At 41.2% G+C, this 20933-nt stretch overlaps 1 protein-coding gene across 4 annotated transcripts in view; it reads left to right on the top strand.

Moving 5' to 3' along the window:
- The window catches only part of ARHGAP15 (Rho GTPase activating protein 15), a 373834-nt gene that overhangs the window by 213386 nt on the left and 139515 nt on the right, over positions 1-20933 (top strand). For 3 of the 4 annotated variants that reach the window (XM_088661719.1, XM_088661732.1, XM_088661727.1), the window contains one exon: positions 3903-4001. The exons of the other annotated variant lie outside the window; for it this stretch is intronic. In XM_088661719.1, coding sequence (XP_088517845.1) covers positions 3903-4001 — 99 coding nt within the window. The remainder of the gene's footprint in view (positions 1-3902; positions 4002-20933) is intronic. 4 annotated transcript variants of the gene reach the window in all.

The raw sequence follows: 20933 nt of genomic DNA, 5'->3' as shown, positions 1-20933 counted from the left end.
CTTATTTTCAAGGGATGACTTATTTTTTTCCTCCTCTTCCTGCCGCGGCCGGCATTGCTGCTGCGCCTATCACTATGTCTTATTTTCGGGGTATGGCTTATATTCCTTGAATGCTTAAAAATCCTGCTATGGCTTATTTTATGGGTATGTCTTAAAATATGAGAAACAGGGTAGAAAAGAGATGTGGATTTTTTTTAATGTTCATCTAGATTTCCATTTCTTATATTTGATAAAGATTTCAATCATCTCCTAATACTCTAGATCCAGGCATACCCTGTGTGTGTTATCCAGCCCATAACATAATTTCAAAACTCTTCATGCCTCCCCCCCCCCCATCAACCAACTTTTTGGGTACGCAGAACCAAAGTGTGGCTTGCTTCATCTGGCTGAAGCCTTGCCCCAACTGCATCCCTTCAGGCAGCTTCAGAGATCCTGGTGTCTGCTCTGACTTCATGTGGCTTGCAACATAACAGCACCTTCATAACTGAGGAGGATCCAGCCTCTGAGTCTGCTTGAAATTCTGGCACATGCCACTCCAAACATGGGAAACCCGTCATCCTAGCTTTGGATACTGAAATCTTTCAGAAGCCGGTTTTTATAAGGCAGGGCTTGGCTAAAGATTGGATGACTTTCCACAAATATTTTCAGTGATATCAGGAGGCATGCCCTCTTTGGGCAATTTGAAGAGATTGTTGCAGAGAAGCACAAAATATTAGGGGAAAAACTTAGGAAGCCTTTGTCATGAATAGGCTCACTCTGCACAACTTCAGTTATATCAGCATTTGGCCAAATCTAACTGGCTTACAACACTGTTGTGATGTCATGATTTATTTTATGATTTCCAATTGGATGCCGCCATTTTATAAGTAAAATCCTAATCAATTTTAAGGGTGGTAGTGAAGGCTTGGTACATAGGGGAAAGCACTGGAAATAAGCAGACTCAAAAAGTGAACATGCTCAATAAATATATGGTTTCTATAAATATTTTATATATTCTCTCTCCTTAAGAATCAAGGGATTATTTCGTGCAACTTTAGATTTTTATTGGTGAAATAAATATGTAGAAATTAGATTGCAGCAATTTGATTATCATGGTATCTTTTATATTGAAGGGAGATCCCTTTTATAACAAAAATGTTATACCCTGTACATCTGTATTCATACATTCAGAGATATTCCTAGTAACCATCACATGAATGTATCCACAAAGTAATCTGAAGACACATCCAAATGATCTCAGAATCATGGGTACGGCATTAGATCATTTTGGCACTGGAATGTCTTTGCAGTATAATAATAATAATAATAATAATAATAATAATAATAATAATAATTATTTATTTATTTATTTATACCCCACCGATCTGGCTGGATTTCCCCAGCCACTCTGGGCAGCTTCCAACAGAGGACTAAAAACAGAATAAAACTTCAAACATTAAAAACTTCCCTAAACAGGGCTGCCTTCAGATATCTTCTAAAAGTCAGATAGTTGCTTATTTCCTTGACATCCAATGGGAAGGCGTTCCACAGGGCGGGCGCCACTACCGAGAAGGCCCTCTGCCTGGTTCCCTGTAGCTTTGCTTCTTGCAGTGAGGGAACCGCCAGAAGGCCCTCGGCGCTGGACCTCAGTGTCTGGGCTGAACGATGGGAGTGGAGACGCTCCTTCAGGTATACTGGGTCAAGGCTGTTTAGGGCTTTAAAGGTTAGCACCAACACTTTGAATTGTGCTCCAAAACGTGCTGGGAGTCAATGTAGGTCTTTAAGGACTGGTGTAATATGGTCTTGGTGGCGACTCCCAGTCACCAGTATGGCTGCCACATTCTGGATTAGTTGTAGTTTCCGGGTCACCTTTCCTATGAAAAACAGAAAACAACAGTGTCTTGTGGCATCTTAGACTACTAACTTTATTCTTGCATAAACTTCCACTCTGACTAGGCATGGTGGGGGTTGTAGGTCAAAACAGCTGGAGGGCACTGTCAGAGGATGTTGTTGCGACTACTCTAGAGTAACGACGCTCCACATTATTGTCTTTAGACAGTTTTATTTAGTGCAGTCTATTTACAGTGGAACTGGTGTATAGAACATGTCTGCTTAGTCCGATGCAGAATCTGGCAATGGACCGCCCCTCGACTTCTTCCAGCATAAGAGTCTCAGGACGGCAAACCTCCTTCCCCTCCTTCTCCTGCGTAATTCCGGAACCGGAGGAAAGGGTCTACGCTCCATGTTTTCCTTCTCCCCCCCCTTTCCCCCTCTCTCTCTTCCTCCCTCAAATGTAGCAGGGGCTCTTCTGTGTTGCCGGAGCCCTGCATCCCTCTTCCTCCTTCCTCACTGGACTCCTCCCCCTCCCCGCTGGCATTGCTGCTACATAGCTGCCAAGTTTTACCTTTTCTCACGAGGAAGCCTATTCAGCATAAGGGAAAATCCCTCAAAAAAAGGGATAACTTGGCAGCTATGCTGCTATTGGAGGAGCTGCTCTTGATGATGGGAGGAGGATCCCTGTATTCTCTTCCCCTTACAGGCACCAAGCTGAAGAATGCTGTTTTATAGGATGAAATATATGTCTTTAAAATAGCACAAAATCCAGGTTCACCCTCGACAGACCCGTTTGGGGAAGGAGTGAATATAATATTTAATGTTGTGCAGGTTACTGTATGGTTAGTTATACATGGCCCTCTGAGGATTCCTTCAGGCTTTGCCAAGAAACATTGATTACAGAAGTACTGTCAAAGGCCTCTAGACCAATTTTCAAAATGTCATGCTCTGCTGGAAAGGTATGCGGAGACTATCTCTTGGTTTAAATGATGATCTTATAGCCACATTGTTTGAACATTTTAAACTGCTTCTATTGAATGGTTTCCCTCATAGGTTTGATTCATTTGGTTTCTGCTGACAAAGTTCCCATTACGGAGCACTCTTTTCATAATTTGTCAAAAATATATAGCAGAGATGAAGGAGGATGGAGCTAATTTGTAACCTGAGAGCACTAACCTGGTTATGCTGACATGCTCCATGATGAATGCCCTCAGCCAGCCAGAGGTTTACGGTCATGAAGCCCCCAAAAGCTGCACTAAGTACAATTTCGTTTTGTAAAGCCGTGCCATTTACATGTGTTGTCAAGGGCTGGGGACAACTTATTCTTATAAAAACTACGATTCCCCCTTAAAATCAGAATTAAGCACTTTCCAATTTGAGGGAGGTCTGCTTTGTAAACCTTGGATGAAATACAAGGAGGTGGGGAAGGTTTTTCCAGAGGCAGGCTAACTGTAAATGATGTAAAACTGACTCCTAACATGATATAATGCAGCGATTAAAGTATTTCCCTGAATACTTTGATATCATTAAGTGTAGCAGTAGGTCTGTACGCTCTGGGATCTTGTGGAGCCTTTCTCTCTGTGATAAGGTGGTCTTACTACCCATCCCCACCTTCTGTCTGCTTCCTCACTACTGCAGTATGTACTCGCACAACATGAAGTTGTGCTGGCACTTCTACCCGAGCATCCATGCAGCCCTGGCCATGCAAGTGCCAGCAACATAAGCTATAGTGAGGGTAGTATCAGGAGGGCGGTTCTTTGCCTCGGCTACGCTACGGCAACCTAATGGGGTATGCCATTGATTTCAGTGTTATATTCATACAACTAAGATTCATTGGATTAGGTCCTTATGCATTCCCTATATTGAGCAAAAACAAAGATGCCATGATTCAGGACAAGTGAAATGAGGAAAATGCTGTTCCCTTGTCTGATTTCTCTTAAGCTAAATTTTCATAAAGACTACTTAAATGGCAAAATTAACTTTACCACTTTTCCGCTACCAACCTTTTTACTTACATCAGGAGAGCTTATTTTGTGTTATGGCCTATGCTACTATTTTAATCCCCGCCCCTCTATCTTTGTCTTTACTAGATCAAGTTTTCGGTTCCCCTTTGCACAAAGTGTGTGAACTTGATGGCTCCACAGTCCCTAAGTTTGTAAAGACGTGCATCAAAGCTGTTGAAGATCGAGGTGGGTAGTTTAACAGTCAACACTCTTTACCCCATTCCATAAACTGTATTTACAACTGAGGCTCTAAATTAACATCTCCAGCTTGATCAGGGATGCACAAGAGTTAAAAATTATGCTTTAGTACAACTGTAGCTGCATAACATTCTATCTTTCTATCATTTAGTTGCCACGCCTTTCTCACAGCGGAGATTCACTGGCACCTTTCCCCCCCTGAGGAGTCCCCAGCATTGCTCCAGTCCTGCAAAATATATGCCACTAGTAATAATTTCCATGGAAGTAGCCATGTTAGTCCACTGTTGCTATAAAAACAGAATTGTGGAACCTTAAAAACTTTTTTAAAAACGCTATATTATGGGTTAAACTTTCTGATGAAGTGAACTGCAGTCCACAAAATCTAATGCCGTAATTAATTTGCTAGTTTTCAAGGTGCCACAAAACTATCTGTTGCTGTAAGTCACTATAGTAGGCCTATTGCAATTTGGGTATATTTGTTCTTGATTACTGGCAGAGCTCAAACCCATATTATTTACCTGCTACAATGAATCTTTCATTTCTTTTGTTCCTTTATTTCCTCCTTCTTTCTGCAACCATATATTTTTCAGCCTTTCCTTTCCAAGTGATTTTCAATGGAAGGTGGGGTTCCCCCCCTTAAAAAAATTAAATTGTCGAGAACTGCAATGATTTGTTTGCATCATCTGTAAATGTTTGACATTTTCAGGATAATCACATGTACCCATGTGTTTTTGAAATAAGGACATCCAGTCTGTGTTGAGACTCTGAAATCAATAGAATCACACCAACAAAGCACCCATAAGCTTAATCACAAAGTAAAATACTCCTTAAAACTAATAAGTACCTGGCACGTTTATGACAGATGCAGTAATTGGTGTACCATTTAACCTGGAAATCCATCTTTTACATGTACGAAAGAAAAGCATTGGAGGCTGTATCAATGAAGCTTAAGACTTCCACTCGTGTAGTAATGGAACTTCTTGCCCTGTTCTCCTCCCATGCCTTCTATTCTGGGGGCTCCCTCAACCCTCCAAAGCAGATTGGAAGGGGGTGTATGGTGGACCTGTTGTACAAGTGGAAGTCCTTGTATGAATAGGATAACTTTGTTGGATACAACTCTAGGGAAATTAAGATTACCAGGATATCAAAAGAATTATCAGTGTCAGGAATAAGTAGAATAAAAAAATTCCTTCAGTAGCACCTTAAAGACCAACTAAGTTTATATTTTGGTATGAGCTTTCGTGTGCATGCACACTTCTTCATGGTGTATCTGAAGAAGTGTGCATGCACACGAAAGCTCATACCAAAATATAAACTTAGTTGGTCTTTAAGGTGCTACTGAAGGAATTTTTTTATTTTGCTTCGACTCAGACCAACACGGCTACCTACCTGTAACTAGGAATAAGTAGTGTAGCTTTTGGAGGCTACTGGGTATGTATTTGAAGAAATATTTCTTTAAGATTTGATGGTTTTTTTGAACTGGCTGCTGGAGTTGTCCTTTTATGAGTATTTTGGTCCACGGCAATTAGCAGGTGATTGTTTAACTTCATGCATTAACAGCTTCACCTATTGATTTCTGCATATCTAACCACTGAAAAAAGAGGCTTTGGTAGTAGTGTTTTTCCTGGTTGGAAGGCTTAATCTAGGGATGAGGGCCATAGCTGCCAAGTCTCCCGTTGAAAAATCTGGGATCAGCAGCGGCACGGCACTGGAAGTTGCTTCTACGCATGTAAAAATATGCACTTTTTTGCAATTTCCCCTAATGTACACTTTTAAAAAGTCATTTCCCCCAACGTGTAATGCAGTTTTTATATTGTTACTTAAATGCCCCTTTGTGTGCACTTTTTAGTTGGAGAAATGCACCACAAAATTCAGGAAAGTGTGAAATTCAAAGGATAACTGTGCTTTGGTTTGCTTATTGGCTCAGGAAGTATGAATTAAGAAAGTTCATATTAAAATTCAAAGTGATCAGATCCCCACCCAACCTCCCATCCTTGGTATGATTATAATTCTGGTGGAATAAGAAGGCATAGGAAAGCATATTTTTGCTAAACCTGCCCAGCAGATGTTCTGCAGAAGTGCATGATCATGCTTTGATTTCTGTGCTTCCTTGCTTTTACTAGCTGTAACCTGTAACCAGCATGTGGCTTAAGCTAGTAGAGATGTAAATATTAACCAATCTCAGTGGCATGTGATTTAAACAACCACAACAACATTTTATCACTGTATTTATGACTTTGGAGTTCGTATACAATTCTCTATCATCATGGACTTGGATTATGATTCCTTTGCATTCATTTCCATTCTGTTTACTCAATGCGTTGTTTCCCCTAAATTCTGGCATAAACTAGCATAGGATGGCAGTAATTTATGTGAAGCTAAATCCAATGTTTATGAAAGCTTCTGATGACATTTTAGACTCGGGTTGGTATTAGGAAGCAGCATGTGGAGGTGCCAAGTCTCCCGGCATGGCTGGGACTCAACAGATTTGAAGCCCTCCTCTTAATGGCCAGATCTGCCTTCAGCCAAGTTATTCAACTGCAGAGTCATGGGAAATACTTACGTACCAATTATGGAAAAGGCACATTTAATGAAAACTGTATGTTTACTTCCATAGTCTTAGTGAGATGGCCTAAATTCTCCACGCAGAATCTGTACACATCTCTGCCCCATCTACACACTATAACTGTACTCAGAAACTTCAACACATTTCATTTAAGCTGAAGCATTATTTTTTATGAAGAAATCTAACCTTAGAATGAGGAGGGCCAAATAATTTAAACATATTTCAAGGCAGTCGTGCCAGTTTTTGTTGGTTGCATTTGTTTCCATTTAACAGTTGAATGGGGTAATTCTGCTATCGCTTTGTGGAGGTTCTTGTAACACTCAGTGATCAGTGGGAGCAGTGTTTATATATCAAATGTTATCATGTGAGCATTGAATCATTGTTATCATGTGAGCATTGAATCAGTTTAAATTCCAATAATTTGGCTGAACGTGTTTGTGGATCTGGCTTTTGCAAGTTTATTCAGCTAAACCAGTGTCCAGTCTAGCATGACATACTCTGTGTTCCGGATGCAACTATAACTTACATAGGGAAAGTGTTAAGTTAAGAGCTAAGGATGATACTGAATTGTCTGTCTGCTGTGGCTGCATATTATTGAGATGACAACATATTTCTATTTGTGTAATATAAGCCAAAAGTCATATGGGGCATAATAAAATAAAATTAGGTAAAGGACTTAAAATTTATTAGCCAGTAATTTCAAACCAGTCTGGTCAATAAATGCATCTGCATACTCAGGGTTTCATTTCAGTAATCTGTTGTAATGGCCTTCCAGTTATCTCTCACCACTTGGATTACTTGTACCTTTAGGTATTTAGGCCCCTCTATGAATTCATCACACAAAAGGGGTGCCATGAGCACAAGAGGGCAGGAGTACCTGATGTATTCCCTCACAACATCACCTGGTTTCCCTGGCACCTTACATGTCCATACATAGAGCACAGACATCTGCAAATGGGAAGTCTATGCACATAGACTGTGATGTGTGTAGGCTTCCATGGGATCAGGAATGCTGTACTGGCATGGTTTATGATCCCATGGAAGTCAACATTCGTGGGCTACTAAAAAGAGTGCAGAAAAGTAATTCTGCACATGCTTTGTAGTATTGCAATGCAGCCTTGTTGCTCAATAAAGTTGGTGTAGTGTAGTGGCTCAGAGTGTGAACTGGTAAATTTGAACATTTATATTCATATTTTTCCATGTTAATTCACTGTTAATTGAATTCAGCTGTGAGCCATGTAGGGACCATATAATTAGGCAGTGACCAATCGAGTGCAGTCCCACAAGCAGGGCTCAAAGGCAGCAACTCTCTCCTGGTGTTGATCTCCAATGACTGGTATCCATTGTCTCTGAACATGGAGATTCCATGTAGACTTCGCTTATGAGGATGCTTGCCTCCAGACATGTCATATTTTTGGGAATAAAGTGCCGCCTAATGTGGCAGATTATCACACTCAATGCTTTAGTAGCAGAAGGCTACAATTCTATGATTTCAACTCAGTGGGACTTTCTTCTGAATAAACATACTTATTGCTCTGCACAGTCTTTGTGGTCCCATACAAATTATTTTTGTTGATCTGATTTAGACTAGTGCAAAGGAATGATACCATTTCATTTAACTTGGGATCCCTCTAATGAAAGCTAATGACACTCCATGTTGTCTTCTATTCCCAAATCTTTGCTGTCTATGTTTGCAGGCATGAAAGATTTATTAATCATTGGACATTGCTACACTGCTGATTTCCTTTCTCAAGCACAAGATGCTATGGCAGGAATTATATACAAAATTGCATATTTGTCTCCATGCCAAAAAGTCATCCTGAGATCTGTAACGCTGTATAAAGATTTAAGAAAGACCTTTAGTCCACTTCAGAGAAGGTCCCTAGCTTTAAAAACTTTTATCTCTCAACTTTCCTTCTTAGCAGCTGTTCTATTTTTTTGCTGTCATTTGTTTGACAGCATCCAGTTATAGGTTCCGATGTCTGTTTAAAGAAACAAGGAGGCTGTTGGCTTTAAAATCCCCTTACTGCTTGTGTGTTCAACATTTTCCCAGGCTTTTCTGCATAGTTTGCCAAGCAGAGGGACTGACCTTTTGTAGCAAACCCTTTTTCATTTCTAAATGTTCACTTTGATTTTTGTCCCATTTTATGCTCATTCCAAACTGTTTACAGCCCACTAAAAATGACTGTGAATTATATGTTTGTGCAATGGGTTCCTTTTGTGGTTGGAGAGGAATGTTTACTTTGTGCAATTAGTTATCTTTGGGTAGATTACAGTGACCTGGAAAAAAGGGGGCTAAGATTATTATGGTACCTTAAGTATTTCCTTTTGTTATCTCCTGTGGCGGTAGTCTAATATGTTATCTACTGTGTTCTGAACTAATCACGTCATACGGAGCAGAAGACGAGAGCTTATATAAGTATTCTTTTGTATCACCTTTAAACATGGGAAAAAATTAATCTGTTTCCTCTCCCATCCCCCCACTCCCCCGCAAAAATAATAATGTTATAGGCGATTTGGAGTGCTTAACTTTTGTGTCTTTTAGGCTGGAAACAGACAATAGTGAATTGATAGAGTATTGAAGGTGGTTTGAAAAAGGGGTATTGCTGTTTGTGATATGTACAGTCACCCCGGTAAATAGGTTTTGCAGTATTGTTTCATAAACCTGCAGAAGCTGTCTGACCAGCTGTGACAATGGTACAAAGAAATATGTGTATGCAGCAGGGAAAGTGAAGCCACTTTCAAACCACTTTCACCTCTTTCAAAAGTCAGTGTCTGTCTTCATCCTGAGTCTCAATCTCAGAACGTCTAGCATAACACCACCACAATTCTGAAAGCATGATGCTAAAAGACTTGTATTATATTATCAAATGCTGCACTTCCATTGTATGAAGCAGTGGTGTCAAAAGATCTGTCTCATGGGCAGCGATGCTGTCAATAGTGTGTGCCAACAGGGAGACCTGTTAATGGTGAGACTCACCATTTCCAAGAAACCCTCATCACTATTCTTTGGCATTACAAATTTGAATTAGCAATTATTTAATCATTTTCAACATTCTCTTTTTTACTTTTAACACAAACTGTCTCTGAAAGTACAAGGTAGAAACATTTATTTGATTATAAAATGCATTGTAAATAAATGAATTGACATGGATCCAAACTTGGCATTCTGCAGCCAGAAGGTCGTCTTACATCCATGAAAAGTTTTTGTTTGAGCAGAGGATCCTGTTGATATAAAGGGAGAGATTACTTTTGCCAACTATCACTTCATCCTGCACTCTTCCCCCAATCCCAGAGGCCCTGTCAGCTCTCCAGAGCAGATTTTCCAAGGGCTCTGGGGACTTCAGAAGGAAGTGGGTATCTGATGGTGGAAGTGGGAGAAATTACTTTTGCAGAAGCAAAAGTCGGAGGCCCAAGCCATCAGGTTTTTAAAATGCAGGATACCTCCAAAGAAAAAGATATGGCCCTTTCCCCCAGGAGATATTTATAGATAATTCTTAAACAAAGTGGTCATATGAGAAGATGAAAAAGAACATATTAATGAAGTTTCAACATGACTGCTTAACTGTCCAATCGTAAGCATGTCTACTTGAGTAAGTGCTTCAGAATATCAGTGGGGCTTACTCCAAGGTAAATTGAGTTATGTATGATTGGAGCCTTAATCTGATTATGCTGTAGAGGACTCCAGACAAATTATGCTGTCCATCCATATTATGTTATATTGTTGTGATTTGAAACCTTTCCACTGAAGAACTCTCTCCCTAGGGATCTTTTTGAAATTCCCCAGTGAATTCTGTAACATATCACTTGATCTAGGGGAGAAATGGCTATATGGAGAAAAGTCAGAAATAGTACGAGGAACAAAATGACCATGCTGTACTGTGATAGATTTCAGGTGCAAGGTTGGTGGAGGTGAGGCTGCCTTTTTCTGAATAGACTAGGAGTCTTGCGTCAGCAGGGTAAATTATGCCCCAGTCCTTTAATATGTCCCTGAGAGGACTAAGTGTCTAGTTTACAAAAATGTCCTTTCCATAAACTGGAAACTAAAACTAGTGTAGTAATGTCACCTTTAAATCATGAAAGATTGGAAGAAAGGTAGATATTGCCAAAAAGAAAGAAAGAAAGAAAAAAGAATGACAAATTTTCTAGCTGTCTGAAGATTTTTCAGTAAATCATATTTTACACAGCTTTCCACACAATTCAATGCCTCTTATAAATTTAGTGCTGCCCTAAGGCAAGTATTTATATATTTTTTGCTCTGATCCTATAAAAGACTCCTTATACTTCCTGTTTTCCAGGTACTTTAACCTATAAGTTCTCTGTCTCCTTTACAGTGGCTTGTGATGACTGTAGATATCACTTGATTACACTAATGTGTAGAACTGCTGTCACTGACTAGCTTTTCACTCTTTTTTTATGATATCAGTTACTAGACAACAGCAACTGTTAATGTCACTTAAAATGGTAACCTCTACTTGCCTTCCAAGCGTCAGTAGTGTTAGGCATCCATATCACAATGCAGGATGTCTCAATTTTTGTTCATTTTATCGCACTATTTCCAGAGCCTGTTTGTGGCAGTGTGGTGCCACAGCCCTAAGAGCAATTGTAAGGGTGACTCCCTACAGGGAGCCAGCCCCCATCATCCTAACGTCCACCTCACCAAGCACAGGGAGCAGCAGTGGGTCTGAAGCAGCCAGGGGGGAGGGGAAAGACTCAGAGGGAGAGAGAAGCCTGTGTGCGGAACGATGGGAAAGCTCAGGAGAGGAGAGATGTAGGCAAGGGCTCAAGGATGCTGGAGATCCCTTCCACCGCCTTGACAGGGAGGAGGCTGAGAGGGCATCACTCCTTCCGGCACAAGAGTTAAGGAGAGCACCATGACGCAGGTCACGGGGGAGGCATTTTGGGGTGCCCCGACTACTTTGCTGGCATAGGAACAGACGTACGCCATTGCTGGATTTTGATTCGGAATGAGAGGTCATGTTTTAAGCTGTCTCTACACTGTAAATACTTTGCAAATAATCTAGCAACCAGGTATTATTGAAGGGGAATAACATAATGACCGAAAGGCTGAAATCTTCAGCTTAGAATCACAGCGCTAGTGGTGCAATCCCCATGCCTTCTGATCCAGCAGTAACATCACTGATTGCACCCCTTAATTTCCAGTGTCTGAATAGTTAACTGTGTCTCTAAGAGATTGTTCTCGAGAAGGGCGTTGTGCATTGTGTTAGCTACCACTGTGTGCTTCTTTTTGGAACATTCTCTCCTCTACACACAATCCTTTTCCTTATAAACACATGACTTTATCCATAAATTTGAAATATATACAGATATGGGGCTTTTTACAAGTTAATTTGCTAACTTCTTATCTTTTTACTATTGCTTTTGAGCAACACTTTCACTAACATTTGTTTCTTTTCCCATGCCTTCAACTTTATATAATGTTTCCAGTTACCTTCTAGAACAGTGCCCTGAAAGTCTAGAGATCATGTTGCTCTGCGAGATGATCTGAGCTCTTAGTTCTGCTAATTTGGTAGCATACATTCTTTCCCACTTTGGGATAATCTATTATACTTGGATCCAGGCATGCACTAAAAGCTAATACTTCATGAAAAAATGTGCATTTTGTACTGTTTAACTTTTGATGAGATCCTTGAAGTCTTTTATGATTCTGTCTTGTTCCAAGAAAATTTCTGCTCCTTGTTTTTATATGTGTGTAAAAGGAAGAGGAGCAAAACAAAAATGATAGAAAATGCATGCTATTTTAGCTGTTCAGTAGATAACTCACTTTTTCAAGGAACTTTTTTCGGGGGGGGGGGGATATATTTATTATCAGCCATTGACTTTATTGCTCTGATGAATACAAACGAAAATTGGCTAAGCACATTCCAAGCGATTTTGACTTGGAAGTTTGTGATATAAAAAGATACTTGCAACTTCTGAGTAGAAATTAGGAGCAAATGAATGCAGTGCAAATGTCTTGGCAGTGATTTCTCTAGGAGTTCTGTCTTCTGACTCATTTAATCCTGCTATAGCCACCTTTCTCAGAGCAAAAGCCAGTTAATAGTTTTGTGCAAGGTCCAAGTTACAATTGGCTCAGAGGGATATTTTCTCTGGGGCCTCTGTGTCTGTGAAAAAGCCACACTCTGCGTCAGGTTTTTTTTTTTAAAATCGCGAAGCATCAGGAGGAAATGTCTAAAAGGGCGTAATGTACAAATTAGAGGAACAGAAACAGAAAAGGAAAGAGGAAAACAACATATTACGGAGGTATAATTTGAATTTCATGAAGAGTAGATTGTAAGCTATGTTAAGAAAATAATAATAAGAGGACTACAGGAAAAGCCTTTGAGGCAGTTGCCATCTTTTTCATAGTTACCTGATACCTGCCTCATTGACTAATTCGTTCCAGAGAAATGTATCCCATGCTAGTAAAAGAAAGCATTAATAGGCTGAGCCTTGCCAGTAAAAACAAGTGGTTACTGCCTGTTCAGGACAGTAACATTTGCTGTGACAGGACTAAGTTCATACCTGGGAACACTCCAGTGCTTTGCTGGCATTGCAGAAGGGAGGCGTTTAACTCCACTGGTCTTTCTTTCTTTCTTTCTTTCTTTCTTTCTTTCTTTCTTTCTTTCTTTCACATTTAAAATAAGCCTGTTGGTAACCATTTAGATTAAATACACCAGCGTTTCTCAACCGCTGTTCCGCGGCACACTAGTGTGCCGCGAGACGCTGGCTGGTGTGCCGCGACGTGCCGCGACGAGAAGGGCGATTTGCATTGTCACGTGCCTGGCGGCCGCCAATGCACAACCCTGACCCGCCAGAAAGGAAGCCAGCCGGGTCACGGCGCGGGGCGAGCGCAGCTCTCAACAGCCACCACCACGGGAGGGTGGTTTTAGACAAACTTAAAGAAGCTGGCTGGATGAGCTCAACCTGAAACTTGCTGAGTAAAGGATTGTGCTGGCAGAGAAATCAGCGGCTTGTGAAGCCTTATTACACGAGATTGCAACCAACACAGCAATTGGCAAGTGTTTATTACAGTCAAAATTATAAAGTCAATATAGGGCGGCACAGAGTTAATTTTTTTAACTTTTTTAATGGTGGTGTGCCTCGTGATTTTTTTCATGGAACAAGTGTGCCTTGGCCCAAAAAAGGTTGAGAAACACTGAAATACACAATATTAAAAAAGAGACAAAAATTGTTTGCAATACCAGTCAAACATCCACAATGTGTGCCCCCCTTCCCATTTCTTACAGTACATTGTGAATCTCAGCATACATCTACTTAGGTACAAACGTTTGCGTGTTCAGACCTGTAAACCCCCCCCCCTTAAATAAATTCAGACAAGACTCAAATTTTGGTTTGGTTTTTGGCAGAATTTAGGCCACAACCTTATTGATTACAGCAAGTGAGTTGGTTGCATAGGCTCTGGTTCGACTAGCTCCTTCCACTGTTGCAGGCAGTGCTGACGCAGGGCAGCAGCATAGGTCAGCCTAGGGTGAACACCTGGATAGGCGGAAAGCCGGGGACAGGCTATGTCCACCACCCAGATGTCCCCCTGGACTCAGGCACGGGCACAACCCCCTCACGGGGTTGACCAAACAATTGATTCCCTGGATTCCTTTAATGGAATACCCTTCACATAGGGATGGCGAGAGCGTTCCCCCATCCCTATCACCTGAACCAGAGCCTATCTGAACCTTACAAGTTGTGACGATTTGCTACGTGGCAGGCAAAACCCAAATGGCACCAGCCCATCAGCCAAGCGGCCAAAATTCCTGCCGTGCCCCTGTCCCAATGACCGATGACACACGACGGCATAGCAAGGTCAAGCGCACAAGCCCTAAAAGTAGGGAGAGGTGGGCGGGTGTTCCGATGCATGCACCAAAAGAGGAAGCTCTGGGTCACGTGCAGAGATATATAAAGGTCCCTTGATCCTGCGTCCCATTGGCCTGATTGAACCCTGCATTGAGGGACCTACCAATTGGATGTTGTGGCTATCCAATCATACCCACCCACAACACAGGGTTTGGTTGCCAGGTCTCACCACAACACGTGCCCTCTTTAAGGGAGGACACGATTTCCCTGAAAAACTAAGGCTAAAACCATTTACTGGTTAATACTGAAGATTAAGCAGGCCTCTGAAGTTACTAGCTTATGGTTCATGAGCAGAATCTAACCCAACTCTGGGATTGGAAAATAGAACTGACCCATGTGTAGGTAATTAACAAAAGAATCAGCTGGGCATCTAGATTAAAAATGCTGGGCTTTGCACACCCTCCAGTGAAAGAGAGCCAACAGCAGAGTTAAAAAATATTTTCAGTGTTAACCAGCAGCATAACCTGGAACCTAAGTTGTTACAGGTAAAAGTGATATAGGCCTCATGCCATGTTGTGATAATTGTTCAAGATTGCTCACAAAATTCATTTAATTCTGACTCAAGCAGATGTGACATTAAATATGAGATCAATTTAACACATCTATTGTTTTCTTCTTTTAGCAATAATAGCAACAGGGAACCCTGAACAAGATGGGGGCTATGATCTATGGGCTAACCTCTCCCCCCACAAGTCCCCCCCCAAAAAAATTGCCCCCCCACAAGCTGTTGTTTATCTCATCAGGGAATCTTCCATTGGCACCAATAAAATCCTTCCTCCCAGGATTAACAGTAGCACTGTCTCCATGGCCTTTTCAGTGGTTGTTTTCTGTTTGCAGAATGCCCTCCCTAGTGGGGTGTGTCAGCTTCCTTCATTATTAACTTTCAAGGGAATTTGCAAAACATTCCTGTTTCCCCAGGTATTGGGTGGCTGGCAGCCATGAGAGTACTGGATGAAATAATGGTTTAAGTTGAAATTGCTTTTAGTTGTATTATTTAATAGACGATTTTAACTGCTTTAGTTGTTTTGTGTTTGAATTGTGGATGTTTTTACCACCCTGGGCTCCTTTGGAAGTAAGGTTGAGATATAAATTCAATAAGTACACACAGGACCCACAGTCCAAACACTCGTTAAACAACAACAAAAAAGTCTGTGTGTGGTATTGTAAACAAATAGCCTTAATCAAGCCTTACTTTTTGGGTTTTGCTAGTCCATGACATCTGTTTCACCAGAAAGCATGGTGAGGGGGAGGTATTAGACAAATAAGAGCATTTTCCCCTTGTTGCCTTTTGCAAGGTTTCAGAAGGCCTCCCCACCCCCCACCCCATAATTTTGGGCTCAAATACCATGGTCAGGAATTCATTAGAAATTATCCCATAGGAATCAATGGAAATTGTCGACACGTTATGCAAACACACATCTTACAAACAGTCTACTGAGTATGCATAGTGCTTGGTTAGTGTGCGTAATAATAATGTTGTTGTGTAATTTTGAGATCTGGATTTGATGCTCTTGTGGGAAGCCCCTCATTTAAGGTGAGCAGCTGTAAAGGAGGACAGCGTAGCAGGTTCTCCACCTACTAAAATCTGTCTTCCATGGAAGGGTTTAATTTGTTCATTTTAACTTTATCCCTGTAGCAGCAAAGTGCTGGATCTCAGAAGTAGGGATGGGCAAGAAAATCATTTTGATGATAAACTGCCTAATCCACATTCCTTGAACCAATATGCAAACTGAACTGAACTTATCCTGCAAAATTCATATCGAATTTTGTGACGCAGTTCTCCAACCAGTACAAAAAATGCAGGTGTATAGGGAAATGTGTATGCATTTATGCATATAAATGCAGTGAATATAACACCCAAAAATGCATTTTGTATGGAGAACTTGCTTGCAAAATCATGTATATTAGTCAAAACTGCATACAGAAATGACTATAGGTTAATGAGGGAAATTATTGGTCTACCCCTACTCATGAGTTAAGTTTCAGAGCAATTTTGGGAGTATACAATAAATATTTCTAGGGTTGTGTACTCTCTGGATGGCAGGAATAGGGGCCCATGATATCATACACATCCACCTACCCATTATAAATCCCCGCCAGACTCATTCACCCACTTCTATGTGCAACCCACTTCCATGTGGCAACCACATCTGCAGTCCGGAAATAGTCTGATGAAATATGTATGACCACAGCCACATCACTGGGTCACATATAACCAAGCACACCACGATTCAGCCACAAGCCTCATTTGATGCTGGAATGAGAAATCTGTAGGTAGCTTTGCCTACTCTTTGTTATACAGATATTCTCTGTTTCTTTCACCAGTGAAATAAAATCACACCAAAATGACACGGAAGAGAAATTTGTGTCTCCTATTACTTCTGCTGATGTTGTTTGAAGGGAGTTTCTTTAAACTGATAAGATGTTCTATAACATAATAGACCTTCCTTATACATACTACTAGCACTGGGGCTGCAGTGACACCTCTGAGGAAGCTTGCATGGTATAGTAAGAGGAAGCTTATGTGTCATTTTTGCACTGCAGAAGCCTTTACATCGGGCATCCCCAAACTGCGGCCCTCCAGATGTTTTGGCCTACAACTCCCATGATCCCTAGCTAACAGGACCAGAGGTCGGGGAAGATAGGAAATGTAGTCCAAAACATCTGGAGGGCCGAAGTTTGGGGGTGCCTACTTTACATTAACTTGGATAATTGTCAACACAATTGAGGAAAGAATAGCAAATCAGAATCTAAGACTTCTATATACTTAAGATGCAAAAACTTTGAAACTGAACAGTATGTGTTTGTGAATGTTGGCTTGTGCATAGACATCTTAGTCCCATTGACCTCAGTGGAAAATAAGCTTGCTCTGAAATGGCTCAAAGTCGAAAGAAATGTGTTTCCTAAAGAGCTGCCCAGAGAAGCCACTAGAACAAAAATTATCCCAGCACAAACTATTTCAGGGTTCTCTAACTTTTGTTATTGCTTTGAGCTATGCTTTGGCACATAATTTGGCAGCTGAAATGTTCTTTCAAAACCTTACACGCATGTCTATATATTTCTCAATTGGTATGTGATCCATTTTTTTGCTTTAACACTGGATTATCAAGTGTGTTTCAGATTCAGAAGTGGATACCCACAAATATTAATCAACAGCTACTTTTGTTTTGTCTGTACTCCTTCCTGTTCACAGTGTTGTCACACGAACTATTCACATAACCTCATTAACAAAGCCAAAGCACTCATCCCCTGCCATTCATATAACATATTCATTTAAACCATTTATACCTCAGCAAGCCAAAGGCAGATAACAACACATGTTTAGACAGTAATTTAACAATTTCTAAAAGTCTGACAACAATAAATATATCAAAGCAGCCATAAAATATCAAAAATAGGGAAAATAGTTTTTTTTTTAAAATACTAACACAATAAAAAAATAATTTAGTCATAGCAATGAATACCACCTAAAAACTTCCAAAATAGGTTTCTGACCCTCCCACAGAGATGATGAGGTGGGTCTCCCATCAAGGACTTCCAGCCTTTGGGTATAGCCACTAACAATCATTTTCCTTGGTGCCAACTAGGTGTATTTCTGTGGATGTTGAGACATGGTGGTTGAAACATTCATCTCAGAATCACTGCCTCAAAGTCCTCCCTCTTCACATGCAGTCATTCCTAATAGCAGCTCAAAGCATCTTTGATTAGGTCCTTTGCATTAGCAGTGTACATTATCACATCATGATACCAAGCAGCCAATATTTTCAGGAAGCTCGTTGCAATAGAAACAAAAACCTACAACTCCTTCATCCAATAGCTAGAGCAGTTTCAAAGACTGTGCCCTGCTCTATTTAACTCACAGGGTTTTCAAATTAGTTTTGGGAAGGAGGGTCTTATGTGTAAAATCACTGTCTGCTGATTTACATGTACTGTACAGTACTTTGATTGGGTCACCTCTGTCAAATTTCCATTTATATGATAATTATCCAATAATAATAATAATAATTTATTTATGCCCCTCCCACTCTGGGCGGCTTCCAACCGAATATTAAAAACAGTACAGCATCAAACATTAAAAACATCCGTAAACAGGGCTCCCTTCAGTTGTCTTCTAAAAGTAAAATACAGTAGTTGCATATTGCCTTGACATCTGGTGGGAGGGCGTTCCACAGGGCGGGTGCCACTACCAAGAAGGCCCTCTGCCTGGTTCCCTGTAGCTTTGTTTCTCGCAATGAGGGAACCGCCGGAAGGCCCTTGGTGCTGGACCTCAGTGTCCGGGCTGAATGATGGGGGTGGAGACGCTCCTTCAGGTATACAGGACCGAGGCCGTTTAGGGCTTTAAAGGTCAGTACCAACACTTTGAATTGTGCTCGGAAACGTACTGGGAGCCAGTGTAGATCTCTCAGGACCGGTGTTATGTGGTCCCGGCGGCCGCTCCCAGTCACCAGTCTAGCTGCCGCATTCTGGATTAGTTGCAGTTTCTGCGTCACCTTCAAAGGTAGCCCCACGTAGAGCGCATTGCAGAAGTCCAAGCGGGAGATAACCAGAGCATGCACCACTCTGGTGAGACAGTCTGTGGAGAGGTAGGGTCTCAGCCTGCGTACCAGATGGAGCTGGTAGACAACCGCCCTGGACACAGAATTAACCTGTGCCTCCATGGACAGCTGAGAGTCCAAAATGACTCCCATCCATATACTGGCTTCAGTTTCCTATTTGAGTATCCTGTTGTATGTATTCCTATGAACACACACATTAATCTTAAAGGTATGCTATCTGAAGTTCTACTAAGCTATAGCCTGGCTTAGCATGATGTGCAGACCACGTTACTGGGGCTCTATAAAACTGAGCCTTCACTTCTTCCAGGGCTTTTTGGGGGGACTCACAGGAACTCAGTTCACCTCTCAGGTGGGCATCATTGCCATTCTAAGAGAATGTGGGAGGGTTCCATGGAGAATTCCGGCATTCATTGAGGATGCCCTCTTTGTGTGCTACTGTCTGGAAGATGCAACTCTTAAGCTATACGAATGAGAATATGTTACAGCTGGCTTTTACTGGAATGGTTTGCACTCTCCTTCAGTTGTGTAGCCAGCAGGGAGTTGTCAAGCTACATGTGTTTTCAAACTTCTTCCCGTTAAATCAGGGATCCAAGTACAAAGCGCAGCGCTCAGGGGTATCATGTGGACCTCGGCAACACTCTGGAGGGCTTGAGGATCTGTAAAGAGGTAAACGGATTACAGAGACACATACATGGAAAATATTCCTCCATGAGAGATATCATCTAGCATTTTTAAACGTTGCTTAACTCTTTCAGGGCATTAATCTGTGACAGAAGAAGAGGAGAGATTTATTCTCCTGCTTTTTGCAATAAATATCAGTCAGCTGTGCTTTACTGCTGAGCTGTGTGATTTTCATAGGGAAACAGGCACAACTGGAACTGAAGGAACCTTAAACTGTCCTTTTCACTGTCAAAGGTATTTAGCTCCTCTCAGTTGGCACACAACAAATCTCCAGCTAGTGGTTATATCTCACTCCTGTCTGAGGTATGCCTGGTTTCAATCTGTGTGTGGTCAGAAATTTAGATTTTTTTCAAAAAACCCTCAATGATTTAACTATTTTTACCCATGCTGTTGTAACTTCAGCAATGGATTATAATACACTCTAGAGACCCTGAGTATCATTCAGAAAGGCCTCTGTAGAGGTTAATCATTTCCTCCTTCTTAGGATCTACAATGCCTAACAGTTGGTTTTTCAGTGTAAGGCCAGATGTTACTATAACACACTCAGTGACCTCACTGTAGACCTGTCAACATTACCTCTTTGGAAATTAGATTGCCACTGTTAAAATTGATTTGTATCCCAGTCACTCTGAATCTTGCCCACTGCTTCAGTTTGTTGCTATCTTTTGGCTTAGCAACTGTATTGCTTTCTTCACTGAGGATTTCTAAATAATCATATTGTCAACGAAGAGGAAAGCTTTCTGCAAGAACTAAGATATGAAGACTAAAGCCACACTTCTTGTTAGATTTGAGTCCAAGCTAAGCTTTGCAAGAGTACAATTAGACATTGCGTGGCAGAAAACAGCAAAGAGTTCATTGCACTGGTTTTTATAAAACCGTATTGTTTGTTGCAAGATTTGCTGAAAGCCAAAACTAAAAGTAAAAAACAAGCAAAACCAAATGCATTTCTGCACCCACTCACAGTGACTCTTCCCCAAGGAGCAAGGCCTAAGATATGAAGATGAACAAATTGGATAGGGCAACATTCTGAGATTTAAAAAATTGGCTACAGCTTTGATTCCAGATGTAGGTTTGATTTGGCTTAGACATTGGGTGTATATCATCCCTCTCAGCCCCCTAGTGGAGGGCTGACACGTGACAGGGTTGAGCCTAGGATTAATGGGTCTGCCATGAGACACAGGTCTACATGGATGGCCTTCCCAAGCTGTTGAAGGAAGCTCTATGGCCCCTCTTCCAGATGCCTTG

The sequence above is a fragment of the Zootoca vivipara genome, chromosome 1, assembly GCF_965207765.1.
Source record: "Zootoca vivipara chromosome 1, rZooViv2.hap1.1, whole genome shotgun sequence".
In the NCBI taxonomy this organism is placed as follows: domain Eukaryota; kingdom Metazoa; phylum Chordata; class Lepidosauria; order Squamata; family Lacertidae; genus Zootoca; species Zootoca vivipara.
This window is presented reverse-complemented; position numbering and strand designations above follow the sequence as displayed.